Source organism: Oikopleura dioica, chromosome XSR (assembly GCF_907165135.1).
Source record: "Oikopleura dioica chromosome XSR, OKI2018_I68_1.0, whole genome shotgun sequence".
NCBI lineage: Eukaryota > Metazoa > Chordata > Appendicularia > Copelata > Oikopleuridae > Oikopleura > Oikopleura dioica.
The window spans coordinates 8,029,022-8,055,042 of record NC_137294.1 but is presented as its reverse complement, the minus strand read 5'-3'; the positions used below and the strand labels follow the sequence as shown (position 1 = coordinate 8,055,042).

Below are 26,021 nucleotides of genomic sequence, written 5' to 3'. Positions count from 1 at the left end.
CGCCATCCCTTTTTCTAGTATAAAAAAGGAAGATTATTGCTTTCCTCAAGGCCCTGTTAGTTCTCACCTTATCCCCAGGCGCTTATCACCGTACCATCCAGTTATTCACCTTTATCATGCGAACCGAGAAGAATTTTTCGATAAGGGTTGAAATTATATAATCGTATATTTTCGAATCGACGCTCGAAACTTTAATTTAAACCCTTTCCGTTGACCTTTTATCAATTTTATCTCGGGCGACTTTTTCCTGACATTATAACGAATGATTTTAAACTGAGCAGAAAAATATTTTCCACGCCAAGATTAAGGGTTGTAATTTGATTTGATTTCTCTTCGTTAACAACTTTCAACACTTGAAATTCAACTCCAATGAAGTCGTCTCGAAGAGCGTGTATTTAGAGTCTGTTCAAGGGTAAAAACATAGCTGTAGATTCAATTATGCATAAAATTTTCGATGAAATTTCTTCATGAATCATGACACTTTCCAGTTTTTCTTACGTGAACAATGGCAGCAGGCGAACTTTTGCTTGGAGCCTCTTAATTACGAGATTCTGGAGTTGGAGTTGGCGAATGAAACCGTGTACGGAATGGTGCCCGCTAGAGAATTCGGTCAAATTGAAAGCGAGAACGATTTCGGCTTTGGCACGATGAGGTAAAAATATCTTAATTACGAGTTTTCATCTTATTTGGCTATAGACGCGGGTACTTCTTTCTTAGACCAAGCGAGAATGTAAGCCGTAATCTAGCTACATCTGCGTCACATCCGCTTTTCGACGGCAAAGTGGGTCATATAATGGCATCTCTGTTTGACCACGGAACGCGAACGTTTTCAGTGACTGGTACGCATCGCTGTTTCAGCGAAGAGTTTAGCAACTGCAGTGGCAAAACCTCCGTCTGTGGGCAATCAGAGCCCTTTAGAATGTCAGACGCTTCTCATGTAGGAAACGGTTTGCGAGTGTTACCACGTAAATCCTCTTGCGAAAAATTTTGGCGCACTTAACGCGATAAGCACCACCACCAACAGTGACGGTTTCTTATGTATCTACACGGCTAGGCAAGATAAGATAGGCGCCTTGAAATTCCGGAGTATTATCAATGCTTTTTCGGTTCAGAAAAATTATAGCTGAATTCGCACTAGCCAACGTGCTCTTGCTCTCCTTATCAAAGATTATATTTTTACGCGGTAGTAGTAAGCTCCGTCAAAGCGGATTGAAAAAACGTAAATTTGGCAAACTGTTGAAAAAGCGGAGTCATTCTTTCAGTACTACAACGAAGAGGTGCACGAGATGTGGCGAGATACGAAAACGAGAGTTTTCGACGGGGAGCACGATTTCATTCATCTTCAACAGCATGGAATGGCGCGCAGAGACGGCTCGGACGGCTTCATTAGCAACGCTGTTGTCAACGGCGCGAGCAGTGGCTACCTTCCGAAATTCGAGGGCGGAAGCGCAAATAAGATGGCCGAATTCATGACAGAAAAAGTCATCCAGCACGGCAAAGAGAATGGATTCAATCCTGCTTATAGCTATCTCATTCGCAGCTGCAACAGGAACGGATTCAAGATGCGATTTTTATTGCCACAGAATCAGGCATCAAATAAAACTTCTTAATTGAAAATAAAACAATACTAATATTCAAATTCAAACCTTGGTAAGCGAACAAGACAAGGATTTTGCTGCTCTTTGCGCAGGAACGAATACTTTGGGCAGATTCATAAACAGGGATAGAGACCAGACCGACTTTGACACCGCCCATGCTTTGAGGTATGCACTTAAAATATATGAATTACTTGAAATAGCTTCTTCAGCTGCCAAAGATATGGCGACGAAGAAATTATCAAAAGCAAAAACCAGTTCATTCATTTCGAACTTACTGATCTCTGGCGAAGCAACGTTGATTTCATGACTCGATCTTTCAAGGAGTTTTTCCCATCTGCGTAGAAGGAATAAATTTGAATCTTCTCGGACTTTATGATCCAAGGCATGACATTTGATTCGTGCTCCATTACGACTTCTAAAAGTGAAGATTACGCCACGAGGATTACTCGTAAAAATCTGCTTACGATGGAACGTCCGCTTGGTCCTATCTTTGTCGAATGAATTTGATGCATGAAATCTGATTGAAATTATGGCAACAAGTTTACTTCGGCAGTAACGAATGTAAAACTATCGAATTCAAAAATCGCTGATCCATATTTTGGTTAATCAATTTTCATCCTTTGCATCAAAAACAAGCACTTTTGTCATCACGATAAACACGGAGCAATTCTAAAAAATGACTCCAAAAGGCACGCGTTGAGATTTGTTCTAAAATGGACACTTCATTTTACATATAAAATTCTATGTCAGACATAGTCTATGTCACATAGAACTACGACATTACATAACATTATATATTATATATGAATAGCTTTGAATTTAAAAGATAAAAAAACAACATTGATACAAAAGAACTTCTCTAGGAGAACTGGAGAAAATTCGCTTTTTACGCATATATAGAGATGATATCTACTTTTCGGAACTTCCGCGAAGCTAGAATTTTTAGAATTATAATTGATTTTTATCGAAAAACGTTGAATTTCTTCAAGCCTCGGACAGACACGATAGCAGATATGGAGAAGATATGAGGTGCATGGAAATACCCGCTGGTTCGAGTAATTTTTCTCTCGCGCGCCACCGCCGTTCTGACTATATCAGAGTATTCGGCAGCCGACGCTGAAAGTCAAATCTTAAGAGAGAGACGTAACACAATATAAAATGAAGCTTTTTTCCGCCATAATTTCCACTGCTTTTTCCCAGTCTTGCACAGGATCTGAGAGCTTCGACGATGCCGTAACTACTTGCTCGCCTAATCAAATGACCATCGAAAGTAAGTTTTTCATTAACGCTTTTAACTACATAAATGCGCCCGATTCGGACAATAAAAATCTTCCAAAAGAGCCTTTTTTAAATAATTTAGTCCCTGCTTGCGCCTTCGCAAACGCTCGAATGGACGCTGCAGGCGCGTACCTTGCCGGCGTCGATTTCGGCGAGCTTGTTGCCGATGTCGAGAATAACTGCACCGGTACTTTCGACGCAGGCTCTGACAACTGGGTTTTCACTTTGTCGAACGATATCTCGGAGTGTGGCTCGCTAGTGGAGAACAACGGCACTTTTGTGACCTACTCGAATGCTGTTCAGTCGACTGTCGGTACCGAGAACAAGATCATCACCCGAAAACGAGACATGAAAGTCGGATTCTCCTGTGCCTTCCCACTCGAGGTCACTCTGTCCGCTGCCAACGCGATCAATCCCGTCCTTACTCACTTCGAGCTCGACCTTGGTTCAGAGGAGGGTGTTTTCGACGTTCAAATGGGACTTTACTCAGATGCCAGCTTCGCTACTGTAGTTGACTCTACTTTCACTGTCAATATCCCAGACGATCTTCACGTAGCCATCGGTATCACCGACGAGACGGACATGGTCACTGTTCTCGAGACTTGTTGGGCTACTCCCGAGTAAGTCACAAGAAATAAGTCAGAATTCCTAAGATAACGCAACCCAACTGCCGAGCTAAATTGAAGCCTTGGCCGAGATAATAACTACATTTTCTTAGCTCCGACCCCGCCAACCCCACCCAATACACGTTTTTGGAGAACAAGTGTGGCAGCCACGACGAAGTCAACGTTTACCAGTCCCTGGATGTTCAGGCCAACGGTCTTGACCGAATTTCTACTTTCTCGATCGAGTCCTTCAACTTCCAGGGCGAAGAAGGTGGCGATATCTTCCTCCACTGTGATGTGAGTTTCAGTGTTTTCATTCAAGCATTAAGTTTAATTAGGTTCAAATCTGCGACCCAAATCAGGAATCATGCGTACCAGACTGCTCCAGCGTGGGCGCCCGAAAGAGAAGATCTGCCAGTAGCGACGAACACGTTCTCGTCGTCCTTGGTCCTATTTTCGTTGGTGGCCCCAAGTAAATAAAAGTTTACTTTTCTGTTTTATTTGTTCTCCATGCCTTGCTTTCGACGAAACTGTATTAAAATATATGAAACACTGAAAAGTGAGTCCGAATTAATTCTGCCATCGTTAGCAAGTAGAAGCGACGAAAATAGAAATAACGTGCTAAGATGAGTCTCTGGCCATGATTAAGATTTCCGTCGCCATGAAAGTTGTTTTAGATTCTCGTTGGAATCAGACGAGTAAACACAGAGGCTGATAAATAGTGGCGCAGAGTCTCTTTTTCAATCATTAATTAAAATGAAATTCTCCACTGCGATTTTGATTGCTCTTGCCAATGGAAAAGATCTCAGAGGAAAAGACGCCAGGAAAGAGAGATCAAATTATGAAATTTTAATTATTTAAACACGTGGCAACTTTTGAGAAAAAGATTGTTAATGTAAATTTGATCGCAATTATAAGAGAGTTGCTTCAAGAAGCCCAACATAGAATAAGGCAGATTGAGGAAACTGCGCCACAAATTACGATCGGTGAACCAGATCTTCCTCCGTGAGTAGATCACTTTTATCTTAATTTTTAATGATAAGTAGAAAACCTGATGTGATTTTAACGATGGTTGGTGAGCCTGAAGTTCGTTACCCGGAAAACATGCCTCCCCCACCGCCGCCACCAGTTGATGGCGAAAACTCGGAAGGAGTCAAGGAGCCACCTATGCCCCCTATGCCAGCTTTGCCTGTTTACAACGCCGTGTACTTCGGAGTCAAAGATTGCTCACTTGATTCATCAGTTCAGTCTGAATTATGCGATGCAGCAAATCCATCTCAATTTGCCCTTCGCCGCCCAGTACAGGGAAAAGATTCAATTTGCACGTGCCACGATCCATTCACCGGACAGATGACCCGCTGGAACCGACCATGCTCTGAATCGTGTCCGTCTGAAGCTGGCAAGACGTGTAAAGAAAAGCGGGACGCAGATTTAAGAATGCTAGAAGACGCTCAAAATAATGGACATTACATCGGTAAAAACACAAAAGTTAAATTGACTTTTTATAGACAGAGTTCTCATAGATACGGGTTTCTATTTATTTTTCATATTTGAACGGGAACCCAGAATATCTCGATGAAAATTAAACGGAATAGTTTATTTTTACCCTCAACCGCGATTATGTTTTGCCCAAACAACATTTCCGTGCGATTCCGCTTTCTAGAGTCGGCAATAGATTCTAATTTAGAGTTTAGCGGATTTTACGCCAACTGAATGCAATGACGAAGACGAGGCTCTTTTCAGCGAAAAAAGTTGGATGTGGACGGGAGACTGTTTTTGCCACAGTCCAGCAACTGGCGTCGTCATGGGTGGCCCCGTCACTTGCAGCTTCGACTGCCCAACTGTTCAACAGGGGGCCCTTGCATTTCCTTCCAGTTAAGATGAATGACTGTTATTAAACTAAACCAACATCGAAAATTTATTGTTGAATGATTAAATATAAGTTGAAAACTTATGACTGGTTGACGATCTCTTCTTCAAGATTCCTTATGATTTCGAAGTTTTCAACGATTTGTTCGACCAAGTCCTTCAGTTCGAGACAAGCTTGATAGCCATCTCCTCCTGTGGCTGCTACTTCGTCAGTTAAGCCTACCAAGCTTCATTTGTTTGTTCAAAGCAAGATTCTATTACCTAAGTTTGCGAGACTTGCGCTTCGAAGGCGGTCTTATAGAAGCTGATAGTATTTCTTTCCAAAAGAATAAAAAATCAAGCTCTTTCCTGAAGCATCGAAAATATCTTCCTTCAATTTTGAGTTTTTAAGTTCCGTAACTTCATCTTTTTCTTCAGTTTCTTCGAGAACCCTGTCCAAAAACTCACTCTTAGGTTGTTCGGCTTCATCTTCCGAAATCTCAACTTCGAAAAAGGATCCTCTTCGCGACAAGCTCATTTTTTTTACTATTTCGAAAAACTTTCGTCAGTCGAAAAAGAACGACTCGCACTGTCTAGTGTTTGAACTATTCAAGTTGAATTGGTATTGTCCTCGATTATCAGCGTATTTAACATTCAATGCAAACTGCTTGTTACAGTCTTTTCTCAGCACTGACGTAATTGAGTAGATCTGTAACTGCCAATTTGGAGGTCAACCAAACCTTTTTAGCAAAAAAGAGAGAGGTAAATATTCAAACGTATAGGATTTCAAAAGAGAGAAAGAATGAAAGTCTCGAGGGTTGCATTAATTGGCTTCAAGCAATGATTTACTCAAAATATTTGTTTCTTTCTAAAGTTTAAAATCTGAAGCTCCTTCAAAATCTGAATAAAGGGCTGTGGAAAATCGTCATTCGTTTCAAGATTACTAAACAGCTGCCTAGCAGATGAAGATCCTTTTAAGGCTCGGTCGACCTTAGCCTCAAGAAATCATGTTTTTTACACTTTCGAGACTGAAAAAAAGAGTCAGAGTCACATGACATTTGACGACGACCGGCAACTCTATGTTATTCAAGCGATTGTAGATGGAAAGCTCATGGATATTCAGTTTACAGAGGTACTGTAGCAACGCTGCATTGTTTTGGCGATGAAATATTTCTTTTTTTTCAGATCTCTCAAACACAAATGGACGCATTGGCGGGCTTCGAGAGTCGTTCAAGTCAAACGAACTCTATAAAACTGGCTTTATAGTATAAGACTTGAAATTCAGTAGATTACATGAGGTGTCTTATGCTACACCTTTTAATATGAGTTGCGACAAGTCAGGGGTTAAATCCATTTATCCTCTCGAAATCCGAGACAAAGCGGCGAACGCCCTCCCAGCACACGACCGTAGGAGCTTCTTTCAAATCTTACGATGCGTATATTGATTTTGGTCTTTGAAACGCATCGTCTTTCTATTTTAAATTGCAAAAATAGTTTCCCAAACCAAATATTTACTCATGTTTGATTGTGCAGAACCACACTGTGAGGAATACGCTCTCGACTTGGTGGAGGTAATACTCTAATCTGTCAATATACTGCTCACAGTTGAGCTACTAAAATTTAGTATATCAACTCTTGCCATTCAAGAAAAAGGGTGTTCTTGGGATGTTCGCGCAGAAAAATTAAAAACCAAGAACAGCTCAGCTCCTGAAAACAGAATGCAGACAGCAGCAGTTTCCGTCTCCTACTTCGGGAAATTGTTACAAGATATAACTAACCAATTCGCGCATTCATCTTAACAAAATATTCACAAGACATCATAATACGATGATCCAGCGGAGGAAAATCTCTGGCTTGGGAACCTCCGTAAGGTTAGTAATTATTTGACAGTTAGATTTAATCTTTTATACAATTAGCTCGATTTTGAGTGGCTCGAAGAAAAGACAACCGATTATTGCATTCGTCGCAAATTTTGCCGATAAGCTTCATTTTTTCAATCCAGAGAGTAAAAAGCAATGCGATAAACGAATTTATATTGATATATCCACGAAGCTAAGGTTTATTTTAATAAAAAGGAATTAGTTATATCCATGTGGAAAAAATATTAATCAACCTTTTTGCAGCTTAATTATAACGTCTTGAAACGTAAGCGATTCAAGGGCGACTTAAAATATTAAGAAATTTCATCTTCGAAGTTTTCCACGAGCTAGTCAAGCGACTCAAAGCACACCAAGAAAAAGAATCCAGAGCAGAACGTCGATCACAACTTATGCAGAAGCAAATGCAGTCCCAATTTCATCATGTTTAACTGATCACTCATCGTTGACATCACATATCGGTTGAATAAAATATCCAGCAAAGACTTTCTGCGTTCTAGATCGTTTAAATTCAATTATCATGTTTTGAATACAGTTTGCTAAGAAAGAAACAGTAAAGACGAAAATGGATCTATCGATGGTAGATCGCTCGCCGGGAAATTACCTAGACCTCGAAGACATTGTCATGAGCGATTCAAAAATACCCTGTCGGTCTCGCTTTCACTTGAAGAACATCGACCTTCACTCGTAGGTGCAAAATATTGATAAATGATAATGACTCAAAAAATCAGCGTTCCAGAGGAATTCGACGAAGGAAAAAAAATTGAACTACCTCTCTGGCTCGCGGAATCAATGACTGAATTCGTGCGTCACGAATTTCCGAAAGAATACACGACAAGATTTCAGTCTATTCTCAGAGCAGATCCTGAAATTGTAAATCTTCACAGACATGAGCCGAAGTACTTCGCAAAGGGACTCAAAGTATGGCTTTTTTCATGTCGAAATGATAATCTTATTTTAGCTGTCGAGTGAAAAATTAGATTTTCCAGATCCTCGTGATACTGTCATCATGCTAGAAACTCTGTTGGAGGCTGCTTCTAGGCGAATGCTTTGGATCGCTATGCAGGCATCGGCCAGTAAGATTAATCAATCAAAAGTAGAGTGCAAACTTGATGATGGCGAAAAAGTAATCGCTACCTTATGGCACTATGAAAGTTATTTTTAGGTTCATTATTCTCAATTAATTGCGCAGCAAGAAGAATACAAGGAGTGGAAAACTGGGCGAACTGGAATAATTAAGGAGTCGAAGGACAGGTTCAAATCAATCTAAAACATTTTGTTTCGGGTAATTTTCAGTACTCGAATGAGCCATTTGAATCCTTTGCAAAGGTCCTTGCTATAGCAAGAAAGAGAAGACTCAATGACTCTTCATGTTTTATAGAACCATTAACGATTTCGTCGAATTCTAAGATCACTAAAAAATGAAGCTGCTTCAAATTCTCCTTTTCTCCTTCTCCTTGTAAATCCAAGAAGATACATACTGTTATTTAAAATTTATTTTATTCTTTTGTTGTTGGCTACAACTTGTAGCGAGTGGACTAATTTCTGTGCGAAGAAATATTTTCTTTAACGGTTACATAATTAACATATCGTAGAAAATGACTGAGAGATAATGAAGCGTGTCTGATTCTCGACCGCTGTGGATAATTCGGAGTTCGTTATAATGTTGAAGAGTCACTCGATTTCCCATTCTTCTTCAACGAGCTCAATCAAAGCACAGTCGCAGCAGAATGAAAGGATTAGGTATAACAGAGAGTCAAGGAGATTAAGCTAATATCTTTTCAGCAATTATTCCGGCTGTGTACGGGCATGGTCGTCTTATGGATCCACCCGGACGAGGATCTCTTTTCCGTTTCATCAACACAAATCCACTATTGGCGCCGTACAGTAGCGTTATCGAAGCAAACTACAATGACATGGGCTCAAACTGCGGCGGTGTTAGCTATCAAATAAGCCAGGGATATAAATGTGGGCCATGTGGCGATCCTTATGGAGCCAGCCAGCCTCGATTACATGAAGATGGTGGTAAGTATGGTAAGAAGATCGTCTCTGGGCAATATTCATCCGGAAGCACAATTATTACACAAGTGCAGATTACTGCCCACCACAAGGGCTGGATAAAATTCAATCTTTGCCCCCTTGAAGAACTTGGCAGTGGCCAAGACGCACTTGAAGATTGTCTCTCTGCACATCCACTCGAGACCGATCAAGGTATTGAACAATAAGAAACTTGAGTCGACTATAAAACTTCAGGATATGAATGGGATTTGCCAGACACCCACAATAGTAATTATAACAATGGCGGCTACTGGTACGACATTTTGGTCAAGTTACCGGATGATATTCAATGTGATCGATGTGTCCTTCGTTGGAGATACCATGCAGGCAATAGTTGGGGTTGCGACGCGCCAGACGATTGCGGACTTGGAAAAGGGTATCAAGAAGAGTTCATGAATTGCGCCGATATCCAAATAACTCCTGACGATTCTTCAGTAACTTTCACCCCGCCTCCAATAACTACAGAAGAGCCAACGACCCTTGCAGAAGGACAAAAGTGTGGTTCATGGCAAGAGCAGTTTCCAAACGCCATTCTCGACATGAGTCCTCAAACGACCGATAAAAATCCCACTGGTTGCACAGAGTCGCCAAATGGTCACCTCGGCGAGAAACTTTCGTATTGCTTTCTGACTTGTCCAGAAACGTATGAGATGGTCTTTGAAGATCCGTCAGTTCCTGACTGGAAATCAAGAACAGGAATTCAGTGTCGAGGATCCGGTTTGTGGGAGGCAGATAGTCCGTTTAGCTGCCAGAATCCATGCCCTGACACTTACAATCTAAATAAGAAGAAATATGTGCTAGTGAAAAAGGAATGGCCTACTGGATTCCAACTCCTACTTCGCCTAAAGCCAGAAATCAATCTGAACGAATGGACGGTGGTTTTCTACTTCTTCGAGCCACTTGACAAGAATGTTGAATTCCACACTTGGGAAGCCCAGCTAACAGTTTCCGCAAATAGTCAAATAGCGACGCTGACGAACTGGCCTTGGAATACAGGAATTGCAGCAGGAGAATCTTACCCGATTCTCTTCGTTGTTTCCGGAGCATCACGAGCACTGCTTCCACCTTACAGAGTTTTCTATTTGCCTGGCAAACATGAAGATATGTCATGTCTTTTGGAAAACAACTTTAATTTTGGTGAATTCAATACAACTACAACGTCGACTATTGCGCCGGTAAGATTCTCTTAATAATATTATTGGATTAGATTTCACGTCATCTTTTATTTGAGTGATTTTACGGCAGTGTAGTTTTATAAGGCGACTCGAAATTATAAGCTTGGGCCATGATATATAACAGTGGTAAAATGATTATTCTCCTAAGAGAAATTGAATTTTATCAATGAAACTTGCGTTATTCTTTCTGGTGAGAATTTACTGACCTTTCGGATTCTATATATTTTCATTTTCGTAATATTTTTCTAGTCAACGACAACAACGACTGCTGGTGCACCAGTTTCAGAAGACCCAAATTTTTGCTCTGGAAAGAAAGACGGACTGTAATGTTTTTTGCGGATGAATTGTTTTATATTTTACTTTTTTAGGTACACGCATCCTGAATGCGATAAATTTTACCAGTGCTACAATCGAGGGTCAACTGCGATTAAAACGTGTCCATCAGGACTTCTTTTTAATCAAGTATACAATGTTTGCGACTGGGCTATTAATGTGAAATGCCCTGGAACAGAGACAACCGCTACTTCTACAACTGCAACATCACCTGCAACATCTCCTGGAAGCTCAACAACAACAAGCTCTGCCGGCGGCGGCGGTGGTGGAACTGAAGACCCTAATTTCTGCGTCGATAAAGACGACAGTCTTTATCCTCATCCAGATTGTAGCAAGTTTTACCAGGTAATACGAATCAAATAATTCGGTAATAGATTTATCCTTTGCCTCATCCTAATTTACCCGGGGCCGAGGAAAATATCCCAAGGAGGGCCATCAGATAATTATTTTATCAGTGCTTTGCTGGCTCAACTTTCATTAAAACTTGTTCGTCTGGTCTCATGTTTAACCCCGCCCTTTCACTCTGCGACTGGCCACAGAATGTAGACTGTAACAGCACGCCAACAAACCCACCATCAACTACTACAACTTTGGGTTCCAGCACTACAAGCTCCGGCTCGACAACTTCTACAACTGTCCCAACATCTTCTACAACATCCCAATCATCATCTACTTCTTCTTCTCAGAGCACAACAACCACTACACCAAATTCATCTGATCGCGTTCTCGTTTGTTATTTTACGAACTGGGCCCAGTATCGAACCCCTTCAAGTGTTCAACAAAAACCCCAGGATATACCAGCAGACCTCTGTACTCACTTGGTTTACTCATTCGCTAAAATCCCTGAAGGCCAGAATGACCTTGCTCCATATGAGTGGAATGATGAGCAGCTGTACGCGTCAATGGCACAATTAAAAAACCAAAATCCAACACTCAAGATGACTCTCGCTGTTGGCGGTTGGACACACGGCACAGCAACTTTCTCGGCGATGGTATCGACAAAAGCCAATAGAGACGAATTCATCGCAAACTCTATTTCCTATTTAAGGCAATACAACTTTGACGGACTTGATCTAGATTGGGAATATCCAGCGAACCGAGGATCGCCAGCTATCGACAAAGGAAAGGGATACTTTTCGCAATTTCAAATTAGAATTGTTATGAATTAAAATCGCAATGATTTTTAAACGACAATGACGATGTTTATCCCAAAATAAGAAAGATTTGCTCTTCTTTGCGAGGAACTTCGTCTTGCATTCGAAGCAGAGGCAATTAATACTGGGAAAGAGCGGCTCTTACTCACCGCTGCCGTTGCTGCTGGAAAATCGACAATAGACACGGCTTATGATATTCCACGCATTTCTGCTGCTCTGGATTACATTCATCTTATGGCTTATGATTTACATGGAAGCTGGGAGAATCAAGCTTTCGGGCACAGTCAGTTCGATGGCCACGCTAGCGATCCAGCAGGTGACGTTCTATCTACTCGTTACGCAGCGCAGTACTGGATGGATGGTGGCTGCCCGGCTTCAAAATTAGTTTTTGGCCTGCCTGCTTACGGCAAGTCTTTTACCCTCTCTGGTTCAAGTAACACTCCAGGATCGCCAACTTCCGGAGCAGGTACCGCTGGCACCTACACAAAGACAGCAGGTTTCCTTGCTTACTATGAGATCTGTGACAATATTGCAAACAACGGATGGACCGCTGTTCAAGATACATCTACGTCTTCCATGTATGCCTACAGCTCTACAGTAAGTTGAACTCACGTTAACAGAAATTGATCGATCACTTTAGCAATGGGTCGGTTATGAAAACGAAGCAACTTTAGCGCAACGCTGCGACTGGATAAAAGAACATGGACTAGCAGGTGCTATGTTCTGGGATACTTCTCTCGACGATATGTATGGCGACTTCTGTGGAAATGGACCGTTCCCACTTATAAATACTGTGAAATCCTGCCTTTAAAAACCTGCAACACAAAATATTTCAATAATGTCAACTTGCTCCAGATCGCAAAAGTCATCAGCACTAAGGTTTATTATGCCCCGAGTCTCGGCGCTTTAAATCAATTTAGTTTTGATAGAGTAATAAATGAAAGTAATGAAAAGAAGAAAGTAAAGGAGTTAGAAAGAGCGAGGTCGGGTCCGTACCGTGTCAAAACCAAGAATTTATCGAAATATGGTCTCCATATATGAGATATACAGGGTTGCATAGAAAATACATATACCAATATGTATTTGAATATGAGATTTTATATAAGTTCATATAAGAATACCACGGTACCAGTCGGAACCCTAAAGATGGGGGGTCAACCCGGCAGTGTTTACTTCAGCGACAGTAGCAGAAAGTGGATTTTCGAAAGCGAAGAAAGACGAAATTGAAGTCTTTAATCTGAAAGATGAAATGACACTCAATAGTATTGTGACCCTCTGATTAGGGTCAATCTTAGATAACTTGTCAATCTGCTAATTCAGACGTTAAAAACACGTTGATTCTATTTTCGAATTTTTAATTTTGAAACTGCTCTACTAACCGGTCAGTGAATCCTGCACCATTCTTACGCTGCGTAGTAAGCGCCTGCATCGACTCATCTGGAATGGGCTCGCCGATTTTAGTGTTCTGAAAGACTCGTAAATCTTAGTTTTATTTCGCATCTTACCTTAACTGCATTCAACGCATACAATGAAGCACTTGAGGCCATTTTTCTTTTTGATGCTGACAAACTGTATCTTGAGCTGAATTTTTTATATTATTTTCAGAAAAAATAATCACTAAAAAGTTGTCCGCTAAAATTAGAGAAAAAAACTATCGGCAGAAAAACCTGTAGTGTATCTCTGGATCGGCTTTCCTTTTGGAAGAAAAACCTTTTGTGAAGACTCGACGTTATCTCCTGATATAACCAATTTTACAAGGAGGAGACAGTGGCGCTAGAAAGTTGGGTCACATGCCTTAAAAGTCAATTTCACAACGAAGAGCACGTAAAGAATTCATGATCGCCATTGACCGGGATATTATTATTGCGTGTTATTTGTGAAAAAAAACGTAAGTTGCAGAAAAACTCGACCAAACTGGCCAACCAATATAAATATGTTTGGAAACAATGTCGGCCTCTTCCATCAACAATGGCGGTTCGACGGAAAACAAGTATACGATTTTTACACGATTTTTGTGAGAAATTAAAACGTTGGAAAATATTATAAGGTATGAATACAAGCAAACATGGAATCTGGACTGTCTTCTTCCGGCTGCTTTCGCCATTTTCTGACATGGTAGGTATTCACGAGTCATGATAATTTAAAAAGTTGTGATTTTGTTGATGCAAGATCTTGTCGGCTAAATTTTCATTTCGATGATGATTTATGTTGAGAGACAGGGTCATTTTTCTTCTCTCCTCTATGTTGGCGAGACAGTAAGCCGAGAAAGTCTTAGAAATGAGACTCCGAAGACGCAAAATGATAAAACAGTATCTTCTGCGACGACCGTAATTTGGTCTAAACTATGACCTCCCAAGCGAGAAAAGTTTCTTGTTTGCGTAAAGGCCTATTGCTTTCATTTGTGAAAATGGAAATCTTGGGAGGCTAATCGATCGGATCAGACACTTTTGAGCGTTCTCGCATTAGCTCATCAAAAACGGACGCATGCATTTATCTAAAGAAACATTAGTACGCTGAATAATAAAGTCTAAAACGAGATTCAAATATCCCCCGTTTTTAAAAGTTACTCGGTCGATGAATATTTCCGTCGCTGTATTAACGAGCGATCATCCTAACGAGATTGATGTCTTCGGAAAAGTTCACAAGAGAAGTTTTAACACTCGCGCAAATAAGGGTCATATTTTTGAATCCATAAATCTTTTGAACGGATAAGACAGGGCTAATCATATGCATCTCGTTAGCTATCAAATACGGTAATTATTAGGGATATGAAGACGTAAAGATCTTTAAGGAACCATTCTGCTTATTCTACTGAAGAGCTCGAGCAACAGATACATTGAGAGGATTTACCAAACTCGTCACAGCTAGGATTTCTGATTTAACTTTTGACACTCTGATTTGAACTATGAGAATCAGAATTAGAGAATCCGAACCCATCGAACTACTGTAACGAATCATCCACATCGACATTTGCGATTATTGCAATTTGCAACAGTTAACTTCTCAATACACGTGGTCGGTTGAACCGACCACGGCGACTTTGAGCCGCCGTAATTTCTCTTGTGATAATTCATTTGACCTGATTTTTGAAATGTGAGCTGAGATCACTAAAACGAACCACTTTGTGAAATTTTGGAAGTTTTCTCAAAAGTGGTGGCGTTTTGCACTGGATTTATCTTTCACTCTCCAGCCGTAAATCCAAAAAGTGTTTTGCAAAATTAATTGTAAATCTTGATAGGTGAGTGTTCAAGCTTTCCATCGATATGTATAGTAACTTTTTTGCTTGCCGGAAACGCAAGTTAGAGCTTAAAGTCTTGAGCGCACTTTGTCACACTCCGAATTTTGCGCGCCGCGCGGGGCTGAATAATGCATTGTGGTCCCCTCACCGGGTGAGGCTCACCCGACCCCGTGTTTTGAGCGCTTAGTCGCGCGCCCGTGTATTGAGAAGTTAAAGACTTAGACTAAGTAGTTGTTAGAAGATCGCAAGTTGTCAATTGTCCATTGTGGAGGTGTTCATTTGAGTTTGGAGCGCGCCGCTCTGATTGGCCCCCCTCCCATGTGCCACTCGTTTCGCATTCCTCGTCTCGCCATTCCAGTTTCCCGCTTTTCGGATCAAAAGTTTCCACTTTTTTCAGAGATTTTGGCAATTAAGTGTTCCATTTCTGCGACTTTTTCTCTCTACAACCTACAATTTACCAGTTCTATTTCTAACGCTTTCATTTTAGATATCGAAAATGAGCCCGATGCGAGACTTCTTCGTACGCCAGTTTTGAACGCCAATCAATTGCGACAATCGTCTTCAGCATTTGACAGCAGTTCTCATTGTGTCATGAGGTGCGGGATATAACCTTGTGGCATGCTGGAACTTGCCTTGGCGCAAGAAGCTGGTGTCTTGGATTTCTTGTGGGAAGAAATGAGCATGGAGCGTGTCTCAGAAGTAAGCGTAATTCTCCTTTTCCGACTCAGTATAAACAGTATTTAGCTTGAGACAGGAGAACCTGAAGACGGGAGGATAAATGCATTTATCCTGTTTAACTAGCCATATAGTGGCTAGTTCAGGACTGCAGCCGAGGATCCGTCTAGCCAAAGAAGCTGACCGGCATGGTCGACAGCAAAAGAAGATTTTCCGCGACCGGTTAAAGCGAAGACAGATTGCATTAATTGCAATCTGGATTTTCCTGATCATCGATAAACTTCGACCAAATACGCATCTTTTCACACTGACAATAAACTATTCATCACTCCAAACTAAAATTATGTTCTCATCCGAGGCAGAAACTCCTCTTTTCTTTCCGCATAATATTTATCCAAACTCTTTTGCAAGAGGGCAGACTTTCGTAATTTATCGGCTGAAAACAGAATCGAACTGCAGTTATCAGGAAAATGGTCCTATACTGAAAATTCAGAACTCGTGATAATTTGGTGTTCGGGGGTAGATCAGTCCCTGAGCGAGGTCGGACTTGCTGCACTGGCTGTGGTGGTGGCTGGCTACTACATTGCCCGTCGGAGAATGTCGCGCTTGACTGAGAACTCAGTCTCGGGTTCGAATTGTATGATCAACGGAATCTTCCACGAAAGGCAGCGGCGGGAGTTGTGCGCTTTGCACGCATTAAATAATGTCTTTCAGCATAAAGAATTCACCAAAGGTATTCTACGTCGCCAAAACCAGAATTTATCATTCAGGGTAGACGAACTGGACCAAGTCTGTAACCGGCTAGCTCCGGCGTCAGTACTCAACCCTCACAAGTCGTTTCTCGGAACCGGCAACTACGACATAAATGTTATAATGGGTAAAGAAACTGTCCCCATTCTGCTCTTAATAATATTTGTGTGTCTAGCTGCTCTCCAGTCCCGTTCGTACCAAGCAGTGTGGCATGACAAGAGGAAAAGGCCAGCGTCGATCGACCTCGGTAGATGTTCCGGCTTCATAATCAATTCCCTCTCATCGGTTTCTATTGGCGTGCTAAAGCTGCCTATTCGGCGACGACACTGGATCGCCATTCAATCAATCGACGGCGAGTACTGGAATTTAGACTCGAAGCTGAAAACGCCCGAGAAAATCGGTGACCCATCGAACCTAATCGACTACCTCAAGGTAAATCCATCTCCGTCTTATTTGATATTTGACGATTGTTTCATTCAGAAACTACTATCCGACAAAATGACGGAGCTTTTTCTCATCGTCACATCCGACGAAGCAGAACTAAACGTAAATTTCTCTTCGAAAGATAGTTCTTTTCACGTAGTGTTTCTTCAGAGATTTTACAAATCGAACAACGGTTCCATATCCTCGACAGAAGAGTGACTGATCCTTCTTCCAGAATAGAAAACAGACATAAACGCCGCATCTTTTCCCTCTTTCTATTCTTTCACATTCATGCACCTATTCAAAGTAAAATCATTCTAACGAGAGATTCATTGGTTGTTGATTAGAATGGCCGCTCCGACAGCGCATGGACACGCCAGAAAAGTCGGCCAGTTCTACTCGAACGTCCGCCAAGAAGGAATCGAGCGACGTCAAACACAAAGAATCATCCGCATGCGAAATTTTAACAATTTCATGAAGTCGATATTGTTCAATACTTACGTCAAACAGGGAGATGCTTGCCTGGACTTAGCATCCGGAAAAGGTAATGACTGTTTTTATAGAATGACATGTTACTTAACTTTTAGGGGGAGATTTGAATAAATGGAAAATACAGCGGGCTCAGCATGTGGTTTTTGTGGACGTCGCGGCGGAGTCTGTTGAGCAATCAAAAGAAAGATATCAAAGTCGCCATTCGAAGAGCTTCTCCGCCAGTTTTCACCAGGCTGATTTGACCAGGAAAGGCTTATACTGTATAACTTATGGAACATTTACTAGGAACATTTATAGACTTATTTCAAATATATTTCGCAATTCTTTCCACAAAAGCGTCGAAAGTTGAGCCTTAGTGTAGAGCTTCGTACGATAAATGGAGTCCTCCGTTGCGAGATGGGATTGAGTTCGACTGTGTTTCTTGTCAATTCGCTTTACATTACTGCTTTGAGTCCGAGAACCAGTGCCGTCAATTCATAAAGAATGCCTCCAAAAAGATGAAAATAGGTGCTGTATTTTTTGGAACTACGCCTTGGTCGGAAGAGATCATGCGAAGGTAACAATTGATCCCCTTTGGTAATTTTTTGAGATCCACTCTAGATACCGGCGTGCTAAAAAAGTGGACAGGAAGGAAGAATTCGGGAATTCAGTTTACAAAGTAGCTTTTGCCAGAGGAGCTCGAGACCCGCCGCCAATTTTCGGGGCGACCTATCATTTTCAACTCGAGGAGCAAGTCAATGTAGAGGAATTTCTCGTCTTTCAGCCTGTTTTCGAAGACATCTGCAAAGAATACGGCCTCGAGTGTAAGCTCTTGGGTCGTGCTATTTGGCGAAATAGCTTGAACTTTTAAGTGGTCATGCGAAAGTCGTTTAAAAGATTCTTCGAAGAGAATCGAGAAAATAATATGGACCTGCTCTACAGAATGGATGCCCTTGAAACAGTCACGGAAAACGGACCGAGAGAAGCACGACGAGTAAAGTCCCTGAAAATAAAGCCATTCTTGATTGATTCTTTTTAGGGACTAACGTACGCCCATGCAGAAGACGTATGCGATAATTCTACTTATCAAGTTGGCTCACTTTCCAGACAGGAATGGGAATGTGCCTCTCTCTACGTCGTTTTTGCATTCAAGAAAGTCAGATGAAGAAAATCACGACTGGTATTCGACTATTTGAAAGACATTATCATTTATACCTAGAATGGCTTTGTATTATTTGATTTAATTTGGCCTGAATATATTCACTGCCTTCGATTTCCGACAGAATAGTTCTCAATTTTAAAATACGCCTGTTCAGATCAATACAAAATGAATGATATGAATGATCCCTTTTTGGGAAGTGGGACCGACGATGACCTATCTTTACCTCAAGCCGCCGTAAACAAATTTATCAAAGAAACTATCCCGAACTTACGAGTAAGATTCTTATGGGAATGGTCGGAGCTAAACCATTTAAGATTTCAAAGGACGCAAGACAATTAGTCGCTGACTGCTGCACGCAATTTATCCACCACATGGCAACAACATCTTCGCAGGTAGGACAACCGACGCAAACCGTTCGCATGATTTATTACTACATCCGTTAGATGTGCGAGGCTGCTGATAAAAAGACGATTGCGCCAGATCACGTGTTGGAGGCACTGAAAATGCTCGGCTTTCACGAAATGGTCCCCGAGTGCGAGAAAGTGCTTATCGACTGCAAGGAAGAAAACGCGAAACGAAAGAAACCAAATAAACTATCTAACTCGGGGCTATCAGAGGAAGAACTTTACAGGTGATAGCGTCGCTTTAATATTAAAGTTTGGACGAGTTGGCTTCTAGACAACAGAAAGCACTTATCGACGCGGCTAAGAACCATCAGCTGATGGAGGAGCAAAACGAATTCGCATCCAGTCAGCACTTTCAAAGTCTGGACTTATCAAGGGTAAGTTTTACCTTCTCCTGTCCCGTCTCAAGATTACTTCAAGCCCAACGAAGACGACGACGAAGATTTCGACTCGTAACCTCTCTCAAAGCAACACAGATCCATCAGCCTACTCTTTCTACTCAAAGGACAATCTGAACAATGCTTCGTGCAATAGTGCTCCTTGAAATAATGCGTTTTGCTTGTAGAATGGGCAAAAAAGATAAGAAGAAGGGCAAGGGAGCGGAGAAAGCGCAGGCCAAGGCGCTCAAGAAAGCTTCCAAGAAAGAAGAAGGCCTCGACGAGTTGGAAGCGCTGATCAAGTCTTACCAAGAACAAGACGCGAAAGAAAACACCGTCGCCGAAACTGCCATGGAACAGGCACCCTCACAAAGGTGACTCTCTGCGTGACAATTCAACGGTAGAGATTGAATTTGTAGGTCTCACTGCACATTTGTGGCACATTGCGAGAAAGATTTATTGGTACTCTTCGGAGGGGAGTACTTCGACGGAAAAAGTACAGAAATGTTCAATGATGTCATATTGTACAATATCAAGGTATATCTTTTCAAGCTCATTTTCGTCAGTTGGGCTTAATCTTCATCGAGCAGGGGCTCGTAATCTGTGTAAATGTTATAACTTATAAGGGTCTTTATACGAGGGGACATACCGGTTTGGCTACGTGTTTGCCTGTTTAGACGAATCCAAATAGAGCTGCCGAAAAGGGCAATTACTGTACAAATCACTAGAAAACATTGGATGACGATAAGTGTGTCTAGCCAGTGGACAAATGCCGCATCCACGATGTCGTGGCATCCTCGGGCGTAGATCAATTCACTTTCTTCTTTCCAATTTAACGCTCGACATGTCTAAAAGTCATCCCTGGTGAATGATTTAATTCAACGCCTTCCTCACCATATTATTTTTTTGCATAAGGTCGACGTTACAGCACGATTCGGGCGCCATATCTGTGTGCTTCTTTCCCCAGGGTGACTCCTCGAAGTCTGTGTAGTTCTGTGAGCCGCAGCATTTCATTATAGACTGAATTCTGTCCACGTCTTCGGCGTTGTATATGCTTCCGTCATTCGACCAGTCGTCGTTTGTGGAGTTATTTATTGTCGAACTAGAATTTCGTTTTCGGTTTTTGAGTTCATATAATGAACTGTCGAGGTAGAGCTCACATAACGAAGACTCACCGACTAGAGTTGTAGTTTTTAATCGACTCGTCGAACTGCATCAGATACTCGCCGCGAATTTCTTCATGGTGAGAATACTCCATGTACGACAGGGTTGTCAATAGACATGTTAGCAGTATCAGCATAGAACTGAACAAAGATTTTTGATTTCGAAAAAGCAAACAAAGAATACCTGAATATCGCGATAAAGATTTTCTGAAATTTTTCGCCCATGACGACGACAAGTAACCCGGCCAAACCGGTGAAAAAGAGTACGACTAGAACGATCATGCTTATGCCTTTTCATGGTTTAACTTTTTTTTGATCAGCCATAAAACTGTTTTTCGTTGGGGCGATACTTTATGGCTCAATTCAATTTTGAGAAACAAAAGGGAGATATGGCGCGATTTTCTCGTCTGTCTAGTTCATTGATATCTTGAATATTCTGAGACTATTAGTCTCTCTTCTTAGAAAACTTATAATCTCCTTAATCGCAAATTACAATTGTAAATGTAAAATGGACGATGGAAAATATTTAGTTACACAAATAGGAAGAAAAGCATTCATCTGCCATAAACTTCTCTTATAATAAAAAGTGTTAAACCTTGCCGAACGGAAGCTCTAGTGACTTCATCCATGAAATAGGAATGTCCAGCTCTTTATCGTGATGAATAAATAAGAGCAGGGACAAGAGCACCAGCGCTACCCAAAATATCGAATTCAGAATCAACACAACGCATCTTCCCGTTGAGATCGTCATCCTCTTCTTTTTTTGCTGTTTCTGATAGCTAATTCATTGATTAAAAGATGACTCGCTTTCATTAAAAGTGCAGTAAAGGTGATCATTTCACAAATAATATTTATAATTGTTACTTGTTAATAATATTTCTTCTTAGAGGGCTCTCTACCTTGGCGTTATTTACAGTCGTTGTGATTAATGTACAGGGGCGTTGCTTTATCGTGACTCGTGCAAATCTTGCACAGTCGTTGTTTACCGAGCCTCTAGCTTCAGCTCAAGCTACTACGGGGTTCTGTTTTGGAAAGAGCCACTTTCAGACAGAGAGCCTGGCTGGCTCAATGGGCGACCGTGCGTGGGTGAACGCGGTTCGCGCGCGCTCTACAACGCAACGCACGCAATCTCACACCAGGCGATCAACCTAAGCGTGACCGCAGGGGCCTGAAATCGGCCCTAGATCTTGCTCAGATTGAAAAGCGCGCAATCTCTAAGAAATCGAATTTGATGGGTTGTCGATTTTAGTCAGGACAAGCTTATAAATATTGTCGTCTTGAATGATAAAAACAATGATGCATCGAGAAAGTGTTATTGTTAGTTGATGAGCCTGTTAGTATATATGTGGATATAGATCTATTGATGGCACATTCAAGGTTGGGCGAATAGAATATTAATAAGCGAATTGTAGAAATACCAACCCTCGCTGAGGATGTTTAGTTTTCACCAAGAGGGACTAGAGCATGTGGCCCTTTTTATAAATTTATTACTGAAAAGAGACTGCCCTTGTCGAAAGATAGTTCTATGACGGTAAATCAAGTGTTTCATTTAGAAAGACAGCTGGTCGAAGCTCTTTGTACCACACGGTCCAGCTCCAAGGTCTGGACACGCGTCAGCAGTAGCGCCCCAAGGAGGCGGCCAAATTTGGATTCATGGAGGCGAATTCTCTTCTAAAAACGGTGAACAGTTCTATCACTACAAAGACTTTTGGTGTCTGTCGGTCGACGGAAAAAAGTCGAATTGGGAAGAAGTGAAAGTCAAAGGAGCTCCAAGCGCCCGGTCAGGTCATCGCATGGCCTACTTCCAGAAACAACTGATAGTTTTTGGTGGTTTTCATGAGTCTGTCAAGAACTACGTTTACTTTAGTGATGTTCTCAGGTACGAGGTGATACTGATCTTCCAGAATTGACTTGATTTTAGTTTTGATCTTATTTCGAAAACATGGACAACTTTGAAACCAGCTGGACAAGCGCCCAGTGGTCGGTCTGGAGTTCAAATGGGCGTCGTCAGTTCTGGAATATTCATTTGCGGTGGATTCTCAAAGTTAAAGGCTTCCAAAGACGCAGACAAGGGCCAAATACATAGCGATGCGTTTATGCTTGCTTTCGACAGTGGAAAAAAAGCGTGGAAATGGGAGAAAGGTAAATTGTCGATCGAGCCATGAAATTCAACCTCATATTAGCAAAGCAAGGTGGAGAAAAGCCCGACCCTAGATCTGGAACGGCGATGACGACGGTTAGCGACCATCGCGTCGTTAGCTTTGGTGGCGCTGACGATGAAGACAACGATGACGACCTTTCTTCCGAATTCTCCGACCAAATGCACTTTTTCGACTCAAAGACGAATCGATGGTTCGTTGCAAACGTTAATTCCAAGGATGACGATTCTAAACGTCGACCAGGCCCGAGAATGAATGCACAACTGGCAATCAAAGGTAGACATGTAGATGAAGCTTGGCTCTGTACCTTTAAGGCGGTCAACTATTCTTATACGGAGGAATTTTGGAGCAAGGGGAGAGAAGTTACACACTAAACGATCTTTGGTCCATCGATGTTAAAAAGCTTGACAAATGGAAACAACTTGTCGTTTGCGAAGGCATGGACTGGCAAGGCTCGGATGATGGTTTGTTATTTTGAAGAAATAAATGCTCATTACCATTTTAGAAGCAGGAAGTGAGTCTGAAGCCGAGTCTGAAGAAGAATCATCTGATGAAGAGCCGGCCCCGACACCGCGAAAAAAATTGAAACCTTCTCATCCTGATCCATTTCATGCTGAATTAGAACCAGAATTTCAACAAAGGTGGCAGAGCTTTCTTTAGAACAAGCCAAACAACCTTATTAAGAACGAAGGGGTATTGGATGGAACTTTTACTAGAAACTATGGACGAGGAAGAAGCAGAAGAAGCCGGCGATGAGGAACTTCAAAGTCAAGCGGAAGAGTTGGCTAGCAAATGGTATAAGAAGTCTGTAAAAGCTAGAATAGGCGTTGCTGAATAATGTTGAGGTTTTATTTTTCTGTATTCTTTTTGTCCAATAAAATCTCCATTATTCTAAATCACGGATTGCTCGTATTAATTGCAATTGTATACAGCTCATTTTTCTTTTAACATTTTATTTGTCTAACAAAACGAACTCGATGCAGAAGCCTTCACATGGGTCTGGCAGTGAGACTTTCGTTTCGTCGCTCAAAAGGAAGTGAGCACGCGAATCGATTGACTTTTTTATAATCGGTCTTTCTAAGCTCGAGTTTTTGAAAACGAGCATTCTTTCATCGTCGTAATCGACCAGTAGAACACAATGGTTTACGCTATCACTCTGTGAGTCGCTGTGAATGTCGCATGTGAGCAAGTAGCCTTCTTCCAAAGCGTCATGTAAGTTGCCAGAATACGTTCCAGAACTGGCATTAAATAAATTATCTGGTTCATAAATAATTTACGGGTTAATTGAAACTATTAACTTGTTAATAATATTACGCAAACACGGCTTTTTAGAATAATAAAAACGATCGAACCTGAAGAAATCCATTTCTTTCGAAGTAAGGAAAGGATGATGAAAGGAATGAAGCACTGGCGCCACTTTCCAGGGCAACATATCCAAAAGTGAGGTGACAGAATCCATCAAAAATACCCCCTCTTGTTGTATTATTGAACGGTAGCACATCTACGAATATTACCGAAAATTATTTCAACAAAGCTTACTCTCTTAAAAACCGGCAAAACAAAAGCAGTTTGTTCCATCCCGTCCCTATTTATCCGTCTAGGCATGATAGTCATCATTAACTCAGCGCGCATTTGACGATGATGAGCAGGATCGTCTCAGTTTCGGGCTCCAAATAAGATGCTTCGAAACCAATGCTACTAAGAATAGAATGTTTATTGTAGCCCGAAATCTAAAATTCGCTCCCAAGAATTCTTGGTCTCTTCGTCAATTTTAGACTCTATTTTTTGCAGCAGCTGTCTCAGTGAGCCTCTTACGCTTGAGGTGATTGCAAATGCCCAGCAGCTCCAGGAATCCCCTTGATCATGGAGCATGTTAGAGACTAATTTGCTCTCGAGCCAAGGAATCGAAGTGTACGTTTTTCGCCTTCTGAGAATCACCGATTTTGCAGGAGTCAGTCCAACGCATATATTATTGTAGACCGTTTCTAGACCTAACTCGGCCAAAGCTGGAATATCTAGATCTGCTGGATTTTCGAAAATAGCCTGTAAATCTTCAAGTGCTTTTCTTTGGTCGAACACATGTTCTCAAGAACTGATAAGAGTAAATCTCTTCGACCAACCTATTTTGAAGCCACCCCATTGCAAACTACTTATCGCCGATTTGACTTTATCGATTGAGGGCCTTTCTGTCGGTCGAGGCTGGACCATACTGCGGACCAGTCTGAGCACATCGAATGAATCGACGAATTTGTCCGCAGAATAGGCGAAACTTTGATCGACGGGGTAATACAGTAGTATCGTCATAACTCTCGGCTCGGAAACGGCAAATAGAAGCGTCATCCCTAGAAATATATCAGAGAACTTTTTGCAAGAATGCAAACCCAAGCTGTATACATCAGAGAGTCCGGGAACCGGTCGCACAAAAGCTTCTGGAGCCATATAAATAGGCGTTCCTCCTTTTTTATTCACCAGTCCGAAGTCAGCTATATATAGATGTGGTTCCTCAGTACATTTCTGTGTGTTTCCTCTTCTGAACCATTTCATCTTCTTTTTGCTTCTTTCAATGTAAGTGACTAGAAGGTTTTCTGGTTTTATATCGCTTTTGTTGGGATGAAAAGCGCTCCCAACTTACAAAATTTATTTCTATGAAATTCCCTTAAATTTTTATCAGTTTTTCTATATTTTCGCTAACAAGAATCAGCATCCCTAACCGTGAGTTAAATTCGCCCGAGCTATTGCTTTTAATCCATTACACGCTTGAAGAAGAAACTTCAGTAGTAGACAAAAGTTGAACTCATACTTGGCCAAGAAACCTGCTAAATCAAGTCTGCACAATTTGCTCACAATAACCAGATAGTTTCGCCCACTAATTTGCTGCCAGTAGTACCCATAGACAGGAAGGATATTTTCCTGACGGAGTGTGATCTGATGTAGAGCTTCTGATCTGCTAAGTCTTCTGGGCCCCGTTTTTGTGTTCTGAGACTCGGATTTTAATACTTGGAAGTCCCAAGTTGGGACTGATTAGAAATTAAAATTTCAATCCGTTTCAAAATATGTTTAAATGCCGCTGGTTCTCCATGCCAAGTTCCTCTGAGCACGATTGAGGCGGAATTTTTAAAGACTAAGTTGCTGGGAGTCTCCTGAATGATTGTTAGAAATTTCGAATAACTGCTCAATCTCGCCTTTATCTTGGCTCCAGCTTGCAACTCGAATGCTAGAGCACCATCTTTACATGACGAACTGCAGAACGAAGTACATTTCGATTCGACTGAC

The 26,021-nt window shown here is 41.5% G+C and overlaps 10 protein-coding genes and 2 long non-coding RNA genes across 13 annotated transcripts; 9 read left to right on the top strand and 3 right to left on the bottom strand.

Annotated features, from left to right (window-relative positions):
* Nucleotides 1-218: 218 nt before the first annotated feature.
* Nucleotides 219-935, top strand: LOC145709986 (uncharacterized). The gene is made up of 3 exons (XR_014134980.1): nt 219-412; nt 489-652; nt 697-935. It is a non-coding gene; the product is annotated as an uncharacterized LOC145709986 (long non-coding RNA).
* Nucleotides 936-2,732: 1,797 nt separating this feature from the next.
* Nucleotides 2,733-4,044, top strand: LOC145707230 (pancreatic secretory granule membrane major glycoprotein GP2-like). Its single transcript, XM_081784721.1, has 4 exons — nt 2,733-2,868; nt 2,959-3,496; nt 3,595-3,778; nt 3,820-4,044. Exons 1-4 carry the CDS (start codon nt 2,757-2,759, stop codon nt 3,955-3,957), a joined length of 972 nt encoding a protein of 323 aa, XP_081640847.1. The 5' UTR covers nt 2,733-2,756; the 3' UTR covers nt 3,958-4,044.
* Nucleotides 4,045-4,162: 118 nt separating this feature from the next.
* Nucleotides 4,163-5,398, top strand: LOC145707470 (uncharacterized). Its single transcript, XM_081785001.1, has 4 exons — nt 4,163-4,305; nt 4,400-4,486; nt 4,528-4,955; nt 5,176-5,398. Exons 1-4 carry the CDS (start codon nt 4,238-4,240, stop codon nt 5,358-5,360), a joined length of 768 nt encoding a protein of 255 aa, XP_081641127.1. The 5' UTR covers nt 4,163-4,237; the 3' UTR covers nt 5,361-5,398.
* Nucleotides 5,382-5,912, bottom strand: LOC145707471 (uncharacterized). Its single transcript, XM_081785002.1, has 3 exons — nt 5,701-5,912; nt 5,612-5,646; nt 5,382-5,569 (listed from the first exon to the last, which is right to left on the bottom strand). The coding sequence occupies exons 1-3, from the start codon at nt 5,865-5,867 to the stop codon at nt 5,433-5,435; spliced, it is 339 nt and encodes a 112-aa protein (XP_081641128.1). The 5' UTR covers nt 5,868-5,912; the 3' UTR covers nt 5,382-5,432.
* A 2,086-nt stretch (nt 5,913-7,998) lies between these two features.
* Nucleotides 7,999-8,476, top strand: LOC145709123 (uncharacterized). Its single transcript, XM_081786806.1, has 3 exons — nt 7,999-8,127; nt 8,168-8,332; nt 8,372-8,476. Exons 1-3 carry the CDS (start codon nt 7,999-8,001, stop codon nt 8,474-8,476), a joined length of 399 nt encoding a protein of 132 aa, XP_081642932.1.
* Nucleotides 8,477-8,810: 334 nt separating this feature from the next.
* On the top strand, nt 8,811-12,754 carry LOC145709950 (uncharacterized). The gene is made up of 8 exons (XM_081787634.1): nt 8,811-8,949; nt 8,992-9,417; nt 9,460-10,439; nt 10,689-10,762; nt 10,808-11,117; nt 11,228-11,891; nt 11,988-12,523; nt 12,567-12,754. Exons 1-8 carry the CDS (start codon nt 8,937-8,939, stop codon nt 12,735-12,737), a joined length of 3,174 nt encoding a protein of 1,057 aa, XP_081643760.1. The 5' UTR covers nt 8,811-8,936; the 3' UTR covers nt 12,738-12,754.
* A 37-nt stretch (nt 12,755-12,791) lies between these two features.
* Nucleotides 12,792-13,670, bottom strand: LOC145709949 (uncharacterized). Its single transcript, XR_014134972.1, has 4 exons — nt 13,594-13,670; nt 13,432-13,507; nt 13,306-13,391; nt 12,792-13,163 (listed from the first exon to the last, which is right to left on the bottom strand). It is a non-coding gene; the product is annotated as an uncharacterized LOC145709949 (long non-coding RNA).
* A 2,112-nt stretch (nt 13,671-15,782) lies between these two features.
* On the top strand, nt 15,783-17,231 carry LOC145709122 (josephin-2-like). Its single transcript, XM_081786805.1, has 5 exons — nt 15,783-15,863; nt 16,554-16,716; nt 16,765-17,021; nt 17,070-17,135; nt 17,184-17,231. Exons 1-5 carry the CDS (start codon nt 15,783-15,785, stop codon nt 17,229-17,231), a joined length of 615 nt encoding a protein of 204 aa, XP_081642931.1.
* On the top strand, nt 17,072-18,756 carry LOC145709121 (mRNA cap guanine-N(7) methyltransferase-like). The gene is made up of 7 exons (XM_081786803.1): nt 17,072-17,135; nt 17,360-17,556; nt 17,600-17,755; nt 17,868-18,060; nt 18,105-18,307; nt 18,356-18,477; nt 18,523-18,756. Exons 2-7 carry the CDS (start codon nt 17,361-17,363, stop codon nt 18,646-18,648), a joined length of 996 nt encoding a protein of 331 aa, XP_081642929.1. The 5' UTR covers nt 17,072-17,135; nt 17,360; the 3' UTR covers nt 18,649-18,756.
* Nucleotides 18,757-18,779: 23 nt separating this feature from the next.
* LOC145709948 (protein Dr1-like) lies at nt 18,780-19,585 on the top strand. Its single transcript, XM_081787633.1, has 5 exons — nt 18,780-18,918; nt 18,960-19,037; nt 19,089-19,276; nt 19,324-19,426; nt 19,470-19,585. The coding sequence occupies exons 1-5, from the start codon at nt 18,811-18,813 to the stop codon at nt 19,503-19,505; spliced, it is 513 nt and encodes a 170-aa protein (XP_081643759.1). The 5' UTR covers nt 18,780-18,810; the 3' UTR covers nt 19,506-19,585.
* LOC145709945 (kelch domain-containing protein 4-like) lies at nt 19,585-23,645 on the top strand. Its single transcript, XM_081787630.1, has 8 exons — nt 19,585-19,800; nt 19,846-19,963; nt 22,143-22,468; nt 22,511-22,731; nt 22,773-23,024; nt 23,063-23,212; nt 23,254-23,389; nt 23,433-23,645. Exons 1-8 carry the CDS (start codon nt 19,598-19,600, stop codon nt 23,584-23,586), a joined length of 1,560 nt encoding a protein of 519 aa, XP_081643756.1. The 5' UTR covers nt 19,585-19,597; the 3' UTR covers nt 23,587-23,645.
* On the bottom strand, nt 19,859-21,648 carry LOC145709947 (uncharacterized). 2 transcript variants are annotated; one of them, XM_081787632.1, is made up of 7 exons: nt 21,489-21,648; nt 21,190-21,368; nt 20,774-20,879; nt 20,602-20,730; nt 20,321-20,528; nt 20,076-20,274; nt 19,859-20,027 (listed from the first exon to the last, which is right to left on the bottom strand). In XM_081787632.1, the coding sequence occupies exons 2-7, from the start codon at nt 21,338-21,340 to the stop codon at nt 19,999-20,001; spliced, it is 822 nt and encodes a 273-aa protein (XP_081643758.1). In that variant the 5' UTR covers nt 21,341-21,368; nt 21,489-21,648; the 3' UTR covers nt 19,859-19,998. The 2 variants fall into 2 exon arrangements, with proteins under 2 accessions (XP_081643758.1, XP_081643757.1); XM_081787631.1 differs by having other exon boundaries at nt 21,454-21,636.
* Nucleotides 23,646-26,021: the final 2,376 nt, after the last annotated feature.

Coding starts and splice junctions, on each gene's coding strand:
- LOC145707470 (XM_081785001.1), top strand. CDS start 4,238: ATGAAATTCTCCACTGCGATTTTGATTGCTCTTGCCAATGGAAAAGAT. Junction 4,306..4,399: donor CTCAGAGGAAAAGACGCCAG/GAAAGAGAGATC, acceptor CGCAATTATAAG/AGAGTTGCTTCAAGAAGCCC. Junction 4,487..4,527: donor GGTGAACCAGATCTTCCTCC/GTGAGTAGATCA, acceptor AATGATAAGTAG/AAAACCTGATGTGATTTTAA.
- LOC145709122 (XM_081786805.1), top strand. CDS start 15,783: ATGCTGGAACTTGCCTTGGCGCAAGAAGCTGGTGTCTTGGATTTCTTG. Junction 16,717..16,764: donor CGACATAAATGTTATAATGG/GTAAAGAAACTG, acceptor TTGTGTGTCTAG/CTGCTCTCCAGTCCCGTTCG. Junction 17,136..17,183: donor CCGACGAAGCAGAACTAAAC/GTAAATTTCTCT, acceptor GTGTTTCTTCAG/AGATTTTACAAATCGAACAA.
- LOC145709945 (XM_081787630.1), top strand. CDS start 19,598: ATGCGTTTTGCTTGTAGAATGGGCAAAAAAGATAAGAAGAAGGGCAAG. Junction 22,469..22,510: donor TACTTTAGTGATGTTCTCAG/GTACGAGGTGAT, acceptor ACTTGATTTTAG/TTTTGATCTTATTTCGAAAA. Junction 23,025..23,062: donor TGCACAACTGGCAATCAAAG/GTAGACATGTAG, acceptor TGTACCTTTAAG/GCGGTCAACTATTCTTATAC.
- LOC145707230 (XM_081784721.1), top strand. CDS start 2,757: ATGAAGCTTTTTTCCGCCATAATTTCCACTGCTTTTTCCCAGTCTTGC. Junction 2,869..2,958: donor TAATCAAATGACCATCGAAA/GTAAGTTTTTCA, acceptor TAAATAATTTAG/TCCCTGCTTGCGCCTTCGCA. Junction 3,779..3,819: donor ATATCTTCCTCCACTGTGAT/GTGAGTTTCAGT, acceptor AAGTTTAATTAG/GTTCAAATCTGCGACCCAAA.
- LOC145709950 (XM_081787634.1), top strand. Junction 11,118..11,227: donor ATTGTAGCAAGTTTTACCAG/GTAATACGAATC, acceptor TTATTTTATCAG/TGCTTTGCTGGCTCAACTTT. Junction 11,892..11,987: donor AGGATCGCCAGCTATCGACA/AAGGAAAGGGAT, acceptor TTATCCCAAAAT/AAGAAAGATTTGCTCTTCTT.
- LOC145709123 (XM_081786806.1), top strand. CDS start 7,999: ATGACTGAATTCGTGCGTCACGAATTTCCGAAAGAATACACGACAAGA. Junction 8,128..8,167: donor ACTTCGCAAAGGGACTCAAA/GTATGGCTTTTT, acceptor ATCTTATTTTAG/CTGTCGAGTGAAAAATTAGA. Junction 8,333..8,371: donor AACTTGATGATGGCGAAAAA/GTAATCGCTACC, acceptor AGTTATTTTTAG/GTTCATTATTCTCAATTAAT.
- LOC145709948 (XM_081787633.1), top strand. CDS start 18,811: ATGAATGATATGAATGATCCCTTTTTGGGAAGTGGGACCGACGATGAC. Junction 18,919..18,959: donor AAACTATCCCGAACTTACGA/GTAAGATTCTTA, acceptor AAACCATTTAAG/ATTTCAAAGGACGCAAGACA. Junction 19,038..19,088: donor TGGCAACAACATCTTCGCAG/GTAGGACAACCG, acceptor TACATCCGTTAG/ATGTGCGAGGCTGCTGATAA.
- LOC145707471 (XM_081785002.1), bottom strand. CDS start 5,867: ATGAGCTTGTCGCGAAGAGGATCCTTTTTCGAAGTTGAGATTTCGGAA. Junction 5,647..5,700: donor GAAGATATTTTCGATGCTTC/AGGAAAGAGCTT, acceptor TCAGCTTCTATA/AGACCGCCTTCGAAGCGCAA. Junction 5,570..5,611: donor CGCAAGTCTCGCAAACTTAG/GTAATAGAATCT, acceptor GAAGCTTGGTAG/GCTTAACTGACGAAGTAGCA.
- LOC145709947 (XM_081787632.1), bottom strand. CDS start 21,340: ATGACGATCTCAACGGGAAGATGCGTTGTGTTGATTCTGAATTCGATA. Junction 20,275..20,320: donor TTATGCAAAAAAATAATATG/GTGAGGAAGGCG, acceptor GATGACTTTTAG/ACATGTCGAGCGTTAAATTG. Junction 20,028..20,075: donor GCAAACACGTAGCCAAACCG/GTATGTCCCCTC, acceptor ACATTTACACAG/ATTACGAGCCCCTGCTCGAT.
- LOC145709121 (XM_081786803.1), top strand. CDS start 17,361: ATGGCCGCTCCGACAGCGCATGGACACGCCAGAAAAGTCGGCCAGTTC. Junction 18,061..18,104: donor TCGGAAGAGATCATGCGAAG/GTAACAATTGAT, acceptor GATCCACTCTAG/ATACCGGCGTGCTAAAAAAG. Junction 18,478..18,522: donor GACCGAGAGAAGCACGACGA/GTAAAGTCCCTG, acceptor GATTCTTTTTAG/GGACTAACGTACGCCCATGC.